Below are 11,394 nucleotides of genomic sequence, written 5' to 3'. Positions count from 1 at the left end.
TTACAATTACATATCCTGAAAAAACCGTGCTTGAGCTTGAGCTAAGACGCACTACTAAAAAATAAGAATCCGCTGTCGTCGACCGTGACTTCCATCGCTATCTCGGAACGTCACTAGCGGCTCGTAACGGATCAGCCACGAGACTTGCTAAACAGTTTTTCTGTTGATAGGTTGGAAACCCTGAGAATAACGCGTGTACTTGTCGATTTAAAACGAATCTAACACGTTGGATACTGACAAACTCCAGTTACTCCGGTTGTTCGACGACTTGTTTGTATTATTTCCCAAAGTGATTTCCGCGAGATAGTCGCGCGAGTCGAAGTAGCCGATAGAATCGAGGTAAAATCTGGTTTTTTAATTTGAACTAAGACAGATAGTTTCTTCCTGTGCGGATTGTTTCGATTGCAATGGAACCGGCGGCATGTGGCACGCCGAACGAGAAACAAAGTGGCGAGAGTCCGCTGGCACGCAGCCCCTGGATGCGAGGAACCCCGGTGAAGCGAAATGATTTTCATCTGAAGCGGAACGACCTTCATCTGAAGCGACTAACGTATAAAACCGGGCAATGCCTGCCATTTGCTGTTCTGCCGAACCACATCACGCCGCCGTCCAAGCTCAGGAAGTTGATTCGGAATCCGTTCGAGCCCGAGCTGATCAGCAGGTTGCACCTGTCCGCGATTAGTCCAACTGTGTTTGCTAAGGTTATTTTATTCATATACTCATTCTAAAACACTCTAATCAATGGCAAGTATTCTTGCTGATAGCAAACGACTAATATGTAATTTCTGTAATGTCTAGGTCCCGAGTCCGATGCAACAGTCCCCAGGATTTAAGTGGAGCATAGATGAGCTGGCACAGATAAAACCGGCGAGAATTGAAGAGCTATCAGTGCAGCAACCAGACTCACCAGATTTAGAATTGGAGACTAAGGCCCAGGCAGCTATAGATCGATTTTTCAAACAGAATCAGATAATTCCTAGTCCATGGGATGTAAAACAAAAGGAGAACAAACCACTCTTGCCTCTGGACACTCCCAATAGGATTTCAAACAGCATGAATTCCACCCAAGAGATCTCTAAGTCAACTAAAGATGGTAAAGTAACCAATGAGAAAACCAATGGTAAAAATTTTATTAATTTCATTATTGCATTTTTTAGCTTGGAGTCAAACAGTATTGTCTTTACCTCAAGATCTGCCTGCAAATGTAGAGGAAGCTTTAAAGCCCTTCTTCACTTTTACTCAGGTTACTTTAAAATAATTATCAAGATAAAAATAATATCCTGATGTTAGAGTACTTTTTTTTTTAATTAAAAATATTGTTTTTTAAAGGAACAAAACATCGACAACGACGATATAAATTCCAGCAACAATTCATTGAGAAGGAAGCTAATTTTCTGTCAAAATGAAAGTGATGATGAGAGTTTCACATCATTGTCACCAGTTAAAATGAACGAATCCATGATATTACCTTGTAGCCCTCCTCAGAGTGGCTTCTTTGTTCATGGTACACCGTTAAAGGTACGTGTATAATAATATACTCAAGTAATTTCTTTATCGAAAAATACAATAATGTCCGTGTATATTTTGGCTATCACAACTGATTACAACAGAGCTGTATAAGCAGTGACTACTTTGGCAATTAATAACTAGACTATTACGATTACTTGTAATGAAAAAAAAAAAGAAAAAACACGATTATTGATTACGATTACAAGGCGACGTAATTGTAATTGTGGTGATTACTTTTTTTACAGCTCTGAACTACAGCAAGTAGTTTGTACCGATTAAATTAATATAATGATATATTTCAGAGACTGTCATATAGTAGGTGGCAAAACAATGGATCGTCCGTAAGGATATCTGAAAATATATCGCCTCCGAATATGTCGCCGATACAAGGCACCGAAAAAGACAAGTTGTATGATAAAACTGGACATTGCTCAACAGTAACTCGATTAAACTTCACGGTAGACATGAGTATCGATGATATAACTGAAAGAAAAGATCAAAGTCCAGTTAATGGCTATCATTCATTAGGTAAATTTACTTTTTGATATAGCCTCACTTTTTAATACATTTTTTTAACTTTTTTTATTCTTTACCTTTATTTGCTTAATGTGTTTTTTTTTTTTTTTTTTTAAGCAAAAGGGTTATTTTTATTATCTAACCGTATGCGAAAAAATAGCTTTCTCATTACTGTGATAAAAAAAATTTCAATGTTAACATATATTCTTGCAACTTGTATAGTTCGAATTTTTAAAGAATTAGTTGGAATATAAAAAAAAAAGATTTAGAGATATATTGATTGTCTTTAGAAAAATTAATTATTATATTACCTTTCACTAAAGCATTGCAATATTAACGTTTAGCGATAAAAAGAGATACACTCGTAACAATACTGTTTTAAAAATATGTTTTAGATATGTCCAATAGCGAACATGACGTGAAATGTACAGAAGACAATGGTAAATTGTTATTTCTAAATAATGGTAAAACAAATATATATGATTCCATGAACATGAGGAAATTACCGAATTGTATAAATTCGATTGATAATATTATGCAATCTAATAGTATCGTATTTAATGATAAGAAATATAATAATGAAATTTGTTTAAAAATTTCACCAAATACTACGAGTTTTTCGCGGGAAAAACATAAACAAAGTAATATAATGTCCGGTGCGTTCGAGCACCAAAGAATCTCAAACTCTATTCAAGACACTGGTTATCAAACTTGTAGTATGAACAGTACAACATATACAATAGATAGTTACAATATTTCAACAAATCACAAAGCTATCTGGAATGAAAAAATGATGACCAAGAATAATACTCAATTATCCTGGAAAGAAGACATACAAAGTGTATTTAGCTCTACACCTTCTAAATCTAATAAAAAAGGTGGAATTTAAATAATCATAGAAATTGAGTTTATAGAAGAAATGCTCAAATAGTTAAGTCACAATATTCAGCTTATCAAACAATTATTGTGAACTAATATTGCAAATTGCATTATTTTTACCATAAATTTGCATTTAGTGTCATAAATTTAGGTTTAGATATAATCAATTAAATTGTATAGTTTTTTTTTTTTTTTAATGAAAACAGATCTCAGTTCAAATGTCATCAATGTTATCTTTGTCGTAAGTTAATTAAAAATTTTTGTAATTGTTTTATCGATTATCATAAAAATCTTGTTTAAAATTTTAATATGTGATTTTATGGACTTCATATATTTAATAAATATAATTATACCTTATCTACATTATATATATAATTTTGTCACTAATTAATTTTCAGTAAGCTGCTATTTTTAAGAATAATCGAATAAAAATTGTTGATTTTTGATCGGGTTTAAATCAGGATGTCTTATTACAAATTTTAATATAAAATGCTGGATAGAATAAATAATCAACAGGCTTTGTAATTTTCCTCATTTGTTTCATTAGATAAAATTTTCTTGGTTACATCCTAAAATATTAAATATACTCAAGATATATATATAAGCAAGATCAAAAACTTAACAAACATTTTACAGCATGATTCATCTAAAATGAGTAATAATAATAATAATAATAATATAATAATATAATAATAATGATATATATGTATAATTATAATATTACATATTACGCCAACAAAATTCTTATAATATACAATCTGTAGATATATATATTATGTGTACATATAAATTAACATATTTCTGACCATCCAAACTCAAAGGATTCTGCATTTGGCACGATGTCATGTAATGGAAGCAAACCAAACACATCATGTCTTTTGATTGTCCCTGGCTAGTTACAATGACACATCGTAATCTGTTTTGCCCCATACTTTGTAGTATTTTTGGTGTCTGTCATAGGATGACTTCGCCCGTCAGCCGGTTGTAATAGCGCATTCTTGCTAATCGTAAATTTTGTGAATTTTATACCGTCGACGCTACATGTTAAAATAAAAAGGTATGCGACGTTAATACTTAGTCTTTCTAACGCAATTACAGACTAACGGTCTGTCTTTTTGTCGTACTGACTCCGCGGTTAACGCAATTGCACATAAGCCCATTCCTTCAATGAAAACCGGCTGACTAGAGTATTTCGCCCAATGTCAGGATTTACTAATGTATTGCTTTATATTATGTGACTAATCGATTTAATTCTACGCTTTTTCTAACTTATCGATTAGCTACACAGTATTATGATCGATGAATGGCATCTCCTCGCTCTCTATAGCCGATTAATTCAGAATTAGCTATACGTGGAAGAGCAGATCTTCAGTCGTAGCAAACGCGAGCTAGACTAAAAGAATGTTAACAAATCGTGAAGCTATAACATTAAATTTCCATAAGATTATCAATTTAAAGATACCAGCTTGTTTCAAGTCGTTATCAAGGTAGAGTATTCAAGGTGTGAGTAAGAATGCCACTTAATTAATAATATTTATATACATATAATATGTATATATATTTATATATATTTATATATATCTATAACATTTTTCTGTTAAACAACATAATATATAGAATTCTAAAACTTCGGATACACTGAAGTATAACAACGATAATATCGTATTTATTCTTGCAATATATCACAGAGATATAATAACAGTAAAATAAAATTCAAAAACAACAAAAAGAGTTTTTGCAGCTAAATTTTATATAAATTATAAAATATTGAGCAGATTACGTTTAATACAGCACATAATACATAGAATGACTTCAAGTTAAAAGGTAGAAAAATCTTGGAAATTAATTCTTTCGATCACTTTCCACTTCATTTAAATGTTATTCCTTTTTTTTTTTCATTAAATAGATTCGATATTTATTATATTGAGCATGGCATTCTTTCTTGCACCTTCAGATTGAAATTTTTTTTTCTGGTGTAGCTGACTAGCTACAATCACATTAAATATTTGATGTAGCGCATCCTGGTTATCATACAAATTATGTTTTCTAATTATCTTTACAAGACAGGATAGAAGATATCTACAGCAATTAAGATTTTCAATTTTCTAACTTGTCACGATTGATCTACTGCTTTTATTTAATAAAAACACAATAACGAACCGTTTTGAAATTATTAATTTAAGACACTGTTCGAATTCTAAAAATCCTAATGGCGTAATTATGCTATGAAACTAATATTCTATAATTCTGACACTGAGCTCTTTGAGCGATATTATCAATGGATCGTCGTAAGTAATCCCAGAGTTGACAAATAGAATGTATTTACGAAATTGTAGGAGCACGTTTCGCGCATCATGAACGTTGATATGTAGAAACCGTATCAGGCTGCGCTACAACAGTTACGTTTCTCTCTCGCTTTCATTTAGAGTCACTAATATTTATATTTTGTAGAGTGATATTTAAGCTAATAAACTGTGTACCAGCGAATTATTAGGAAGAACCTTTATCACGCGGGCAGTGCCCTGTAAAAATATATGTTCTCTCTATATTGAACTATGCATTAATGTATACAAGACCAGTTTACCTAATATTCATTTACGCGTCTTTGTTGCACACATATATAGCTTACAATTACAAAGTATTATCAAACCCCACACTCTTTCCCCTTCTTTTTTCCTTAGTGTTAGTTTTTTTTAATAAATAAAAATAGGTTATCTTTCCATGTAGTATTATTTTTTATCTCCGTCTGATCTTAATTAATAGCCCAGCACGAGCACTATACATTCAGTTTCCAACCGAATACCAAAACTGGTCTGTGAATACATTAGAAAGTCTACATATGTACAACACTGTTCAAAATTATTTTGAAAGCCACAAAGAGAGTAGAAAAAACGTGAAATGATAACATTTCTTCGTTTCGAAATCATATCGAATGTATCCCAATACCATTTATATGTTTTCAAAAAATTTTTTGACAATACGTTTGTGGCACATATGTTGTACATGCGCAACAATGCACATTGTGTGTGTTAACATGCAAGGGTACTTTCAATTTTGCGTCCAAAGGACCTGAAATGGAAAGCTTGTGAAAAACTAAATTACGATTGATTTTTTTTCAGCTACAATAATTAAGTCTAGTAAAATTTATGATGGACAGTTAATTAAACAGTTGTGGATTTGCAAATAGCGCGTATGTTTTTATATTTAAATTGTCTGCGCATGAAATCAGTATTAACCGGTTCTAAAATGATAAATAATTATCTAATCATAAGCATTCTAAGCTAATGCACAAAGTCCGAAGTGTTTGCAACTTGAAAAAATTATTATAAAATTAAATAAAAAAAAATACATGCATTTTTATAATAGTTTTTCATAAACTTTTTCGCTGTTTCCTCGTCGCAAACTTGAGAATACCTTATACGTATGTACAATCAAACTTCCATATCATCAATCAGTTGAAACTGCCTGTCATTACGTCACTTTTATCACGTAGTGGAATAAGTGACGAATAAGATACAGACACATAGAAATCCATGTTGCATGCTCGATGATATATTTTGTATATGTATGAAAAGGAGAATGGAAAGATTGTTTCATCTCGAGTCGAAAATTAAGAAGTTTGACTGTAAATACGCGAGTATGTCGGGTATCGATGCGTGCAATGTGTACATCTGCATATACATGCACGTATACATACATTTTATATACATATATACACATATATAGAAATATGTATGCGTGTAATCGTTTTTAAATATATTATCGATCTCTTTCTATCAAATACGATTTATCTGTCTCAAAAATAACGAGATTAGCACCCTTCGAAGTAAAATAATGGTAACACTGGGCTTCAAACGGAACTGATTTGATGTTGAAAATCGTTACGTTTGAAAAAGAAATGGGTCTCGTTACTATTGGGGCAGGTTTCATGACAGTAGATGTTGATTATGCCTCTATACATATCTACACAAAAAAAAAAGAAAAAAAAAAAGACAGAGAAAAGAAAACTGATATAGAACTCCATCATTAATTAAACTCTCTATGATTTAATATAATCGTCTTGCAACAGTTCTAAAGTGATTATTATTACTTCAGTATGTAATAATAATTTCTTTCATCGATATATTATTCCACGTACTATTTAATTGTATCATTTCAACAGCGTGTTTAAAAAGTATCTCTTTAACACTACATCTCTATTATTGCTTGTTGTTTAGTGCTACCGAATGTATTTTGGCATATAGCATGTTGTAAACCCTGAGCAACCACACCAATCAATTCGAAATGCATCCAACAACCCTCCCTTTTTTTTTTACTAGCACAACTAGAAGTTATATGGAAGAATTTGCATGCGCGTTTTTGTTGTGTTTACTAAAAAAAAAAAAAAAAAACTGGCCTGACCGGGGAAATTTTCATAAAAGTCTATCTAAACGCGTGTAGAAATGAATGAGAAATTACTGACGATACTGCAAAACAGAAGTACTTTTTTGTTACTAAATGATAAGATATTCAAGTGCTTTCAGTTCGCGGACCAGCGAAAACTTTCGATAATGTACACTTTCTTGAAATGTAACAAAATGTATCAATGTCAACCTCTAATTTGTTTTAGGTATCGATTTCCCTCTTTCCAGTCTCGCCATCTCTTACGTCTTTTTTCAGATGTGCTCGAGTAATCGTTCGTTGTAGAACGTTTTTTTGGCTTTGCGACAGCTTCTGATTTCGATGCCGTATTAATACCTTGTGATACATGATGCGTTCTATTGTGATTTAACGCTGTACTGACTCCAGCCAAATTTAGGAGCGCGTCTGCACCTTCCGCAATCTTCCTTTGTTCGTCAAAATCTAGATTTAGTTCTTCCTCGTTAGAATGTTTACTATAAAAGAAATATATATATATTGACATAGTTTTATTCCCAATATCTGTGAATAGGCTATAAGAATACAAAATACAAAGTTACATTATTTTGTATAATTGTATGAAAAAGTAATGTATCTTTACCTTCCTAATTTTATCGAAGCGATACAACTGTAAGTATGATCTTCGCTGGAACTCCTGGTAATTACAGGAACTAGTTTTTCCGATTCTATCAATTTTCGTTTACGATCTATATTAAAATATATATATTAATATATAATTATACATTGTAACAATAAAATAGACAAAAAATTTTTTATTTTACTTCGCATTCAGAACATGCATGTTCAATACCTTTATTGTGATTCAGAATGATAGGTCCATGTTTAAAGGAAAGCATAGCGGCAGCTGCTGCATCAACGTCACTATCAATTTCCGTTTCTGCGCTATCGTTAATATTGCTAGACGCCAGTCTTTTTGATAGATACGGAAAAAGATCCGGATCTGGGAGACGTGCATTTACGCATTTTCTAGGCACCTTTTCCGACGAAGACAAATTCTGGGTTGTAGGAGGAGGAAAAGGAGCGCGAGACAACGCCTGAATCAGATTTGGGCGGTATTGTGCATCCACCATCCATAACGATCCTTTTCCTAAATTCTAAAAAAAAAAAAAAAAAAGAAATAGAAAATTATGTAAATATTCGATATAATGTGATGTTAACGATAATTCTCGTAAATTTCAAAGAAAAATTTGCTTTATTTACCGGAGCTTTTTCTACTTTCCGAAAGCACTTGTTCAGGCTTAAATTGTGTCTGACAGAATTTTTCCATCCAGTAGGAGCGTTTCTAAAATATGGAAAATGTTCCAGGATCCACGCGTAAACTTCTTTTACAGGTAGCGCCTTTACGGGACTATCTTCGATGGCCATAAATATGAGGCAGGAGAATGAATACGGTGGTTTGCTATTTCTGTGTAAATGAGGATCATATGGTATATGGGTAGGATGTTTGTTGCGATTAGACATTGGCAAATTATTGTTGCTCAAAGAAATCTTCGTTTGATTACTTGGCGAAATATTGCAATGACTTTTCGCAGATTCCTGAAATATTTGCGCGGGCTTTTGACAACTCTTGGCAGGATGTTGATAGCTTTGTCCATTTCCATTCAACGTCACGCTCGTCTTTCCATTACTCTCTATTGATGCAGCATAAAGAAAAAAAAGAAAAAAAAGATAATTTAATACAAACAGAAAGAGTATATAATATTTTAGTAAGTAATAGTACATAATATTTTAAGATGCACATTATACCTGGACAGAAACTATCGTCTAAGCTTGATACAGAGTTTGTGTTCTCAGAAAAATCTGCTATATCGTCGCAGATATTGTTGTTCAGCATGTTTTCGTGCTTCATGTCTTTGGAGGAGTTTGAAATGTCCAAACCCTTAAGTAAATTCTGCTGGTGCAGCCAGCTGAGAGATGTCAACTCGTCGTCGGACTGATTGTTCTTCTCCATCGACTTCTCCCATCTAGGAATTTCGCTTTGACATTCGTTGGTCGAGTTTGTGTCAGCCAGCACACTGGCGTTCTCTTTCTCCTTATCGTTCATTTCATAAGCGTTCTCGCTGAAATTATAATCCTGAGAAGAGTTCAGTTCTATGTCAGTTTCGATACCCGATGCATCCGGCCTATCTGGTGGCATGTTGCATAGAGTCGTCTGGTCACTGTAAGCAAAATTATCCCTTCGTAATTTCTTTCGTACTGCATTTCACATACGTATATCTAACGTCCATATACTGAATATGGTACATTATAAAAATTAAAGAACCTACATCATTATTTTCGACAATAATAAACGTATATAAATCAAGTACTTTGTAATTGAATCCTAAAGTATTTATAGTACAATTAACGCGAAGAGTTGCGAAAATAATGGTGCAACGGAAAAGGTGACGGTCCTCGCAGGGGAGATAAACACAATGCGTGGGGCGAGACCTTTCCCCCCTGGTACACATATCAGCTTATAGCGGACCGTTTCCTCTTCCGTTCTTATAACGTTAAGGAGGCTCGAAGCTTGTTGGAAATCTATTAATACCGTCGGGTGGCATTAAAGCGTAATCTCTTTAACCGGATGTCGCCTGTATCCGCGTGTCGCCTAACCGAGGGGGGTCTCACGCGGAATCGTTGATCGGCGACGCGACTTTTCTGCCGCGTGTTACGACATAAAAATCCGCCAGGTAGAAAGCGGTGGAAAACGGGGCCCGGACGCTCTTCTATTTTTGGGGCGCCGAGACGGGCGAGAAGGAGAGACCAACCGGAATTGAAATCTCCGCGCATGTGAGTCGCTCTCACTCGCTCGCGATGGTTGGCCAGCGTCACGCGGACTTGGAATTGTTTATCCGCGCGACTAATAAGCGACAAAATGGCGCTGTCGCGGCGTCGTAGCTTCGGTACGGGACACGCTTCAAGTAACGAGGTGTCATCCTCGACGACGCGTTGTCGCGTCGCGTCGTCATCGTCGCCCCGGATGTTTCTCTCTCCCTCTTCCTCCCCCCCGCCTCCTCTCCCCGGCGCCACAGCCCGTGGAATTTGCAACTAATGGCGTCCAGCCGCGTTGCACACATTCGGCAACATGCTCGCGTCCCTTTAACGGCGCGATCGGCTGATTTCACAGCGAATCTCGACGGGATTCTCCACGAAGACGTTTCTCCGCGATCGGGACGAGTCGCGATCTCGATCGAAGGATCAGCGGCGCGATCGGAGCCGGGCTGATCTTCCAGACGTTGAGCAGCACGTGAGGCGTCGATCCCGTCCCGTAAAGCAAATCGCGAGCTGGGATCGCGGATAAACGGAAGCGCGGTGGGTCCCGTGGCGAAGTTAGCGAGCGGCGTGGCGGCCTGCATTACTTGTTGAATTCAAATATGGAGCTGATAACGATTACGAAACGGCGAGCGCGAAAATGGCCACACGGCACCCGTGCAACGCGCGCACGCACACGCGCGACGCGGCGTCGTCGCGTCGATGCACTCGCGGCAGCAATTACATAAGATAAACCCGTCTGTTTGCGAGGCGACGAGAGGCCGCGACAACGGAATGCGGGCGCGTACCTGACTTTTCCGCCCCCGTGGCGTGTTTAGCCCACTTTCCCGGCGTCCAGCCGTCGCGAGCCCTCGGAATCGAGCGTGCCCCTCGACGGAAACGCGCGCGGACCCGTACCAACGTCTCCGTGGCAAACGCGTGTCTCACGTGCGCGTCTCGAACCTCGTCGTCGCGCGGCCCTCCCTTCTCCCCCGAGATGTGCAGCACGGCTTTTGCGAGCCTCTCGTCCGCGTCCACCGTCGCGTCTCGCACTCAATCTCGGCTCTGAGCCCCCGCAGCAACCCGGGTCCCGTATTCCGCGAGCGGAATCGCCGCCCGCGGATAGGCAACTCACGTATCACGGCGGGCAGACGGTGGTCTCCGTTACTTCTCGCGAAACGGGCATCGCAGGCAGGCACACTCTACACAACATCCAGCTGATCGAGACGCCATATCTTGACGTCATCGCGTGCGCGTCGCGGCCGTCGCGGGGGCCCATCGCCCCCCACCGGTGGAGGGTACTGTGGCGCCGCGACCTATTGCGGTTCGATCCTTTAC

At 36.9% G+C, this 11,394-nt stretch overlaps 2 protein-coding genes across 6 annotated transcripts; one reads left to right on the top strand and one right to left on the bottom strand.

Annotated features, from left to right (window-relative positions):
• The first annotated feature begins 88 nt into the window (after nt 1–88).
• Bora (aurora kinase A activator-like protein bora) lies at nt 89–3,426 on the top strand. The gene is made up of 6 exons (XM_070674412.1): nt 89–701; nt 799–1,093; nt 1,158–1,243; nt 1,330–1,518; nt 1,812–2,037; nt 2,421–3,426. The coding sequence occupies exons 1-6, from the start codon at nt 408–410 to the stop codon at nt 2,912–2,914; spliced, it is 1,584 nt and encodes a 527-aa protein (XP_070530513.1). The 5' UTR covers nt 89–407; the 3' UTR covers nt 2,915–3,426.
• Nucleotides 3,423–11,318, bottom strand: LOC139113331 (uncharacterized). 5 transcript variants are annotated; one of them, XM_070674416.1, is made up of 6 exons: nt 11,192–11,318; nt 9,070–9,482; nt 8,524–8,954; nt 8,114–8,417; nt 7,904–8,009; nt 3,423–7,778 (listed from the first exon to the last, which is right to left on the bottom strand). In XM_070674416.1, the coding sequence occupies exons 2-6, from the start codon at nt 9,458–9,460 to the stop codon at nt 7,493–7,495; spliced, it is 1,518 nt and encodes a 505-aa protein (XP_070530517.1). In that variant the 5' UTR covers nt 9,461–9,482; nt 11,192–11,318; the 3' UTR covers nt 3,423–7,492. The 5 variants fall into 5 exon arrangements, with proteins under 5 accessions (XP_070530517.1, XP_070530518.1, XP_070530519.1 ...); XM_070674417.1 differs by lacking the exon at nt 11,192–11,318 and adding an exon at nt 10,866–10,991; XM_070674418.1 differs by lacking the exon at nt 11,192–11,318 and adding an exon at nt 10,665–10,683.
• Nucleotides 11,319–11,394: the final 76 nt, after the last annotated feature.

The sequence above is a fragment of the Cardiocondyla obscurior genome, linkage group LG02 (genome assembly GCF_019399895.1).
Source record: "Cardiocondyla obscurior isolate alpha-2009 linkage group LG02, Cobs3.1, whole genome shotgun sequence".
Taxonomy (NCBI): Eukaryota; Metazoa; Arthropoda; class Insecta; order Hymenoptera; family Formicidae; genus Cardiocondyla; species Cardiocondyla obscurior.
This window is presented reverse-complemented; position numbering and strand designations above follow the sequence as displayed.

Coding starts and splice junctions, on each gene's coding strand:
- Bora (XM_070674412.1), top strand. CDS start 408: ATGGAACCGGCGGCATGTGGCACGCCGAACGAGAAACAAAGTGGCGAG. Junction 702..798: donor GTCCAACTGTGTTTGCTAAG/GTTATTTTATTC, acceptor TGTAATGTCTAG/GTCCCGAGTCCGATGCAACA. Junction 1,244..1,329: donor CCTTCTTCACTTTTACTCAG/GTTACTTTAAAA, acceptor TGTTTTTTAAAG/GAACAAAACATCGACAACGA.
- LOC139113331 (XM_070674415.1), bottom strand. Junction 8,418..8,523: donor GGAAAGTAGAAAAAGCTCCG/GTAAATAAAGCA, acceptor TTTTTTTTTTAG/AATTTAGGAAAAGGATCGTT. Junction 7,779..7,903: donor GCTTCGATAAAATTAGGAAG/GTAAAGATACAT, acceptor TTTCTTTTATAG/TAAACATTCTAACGAGGAAG.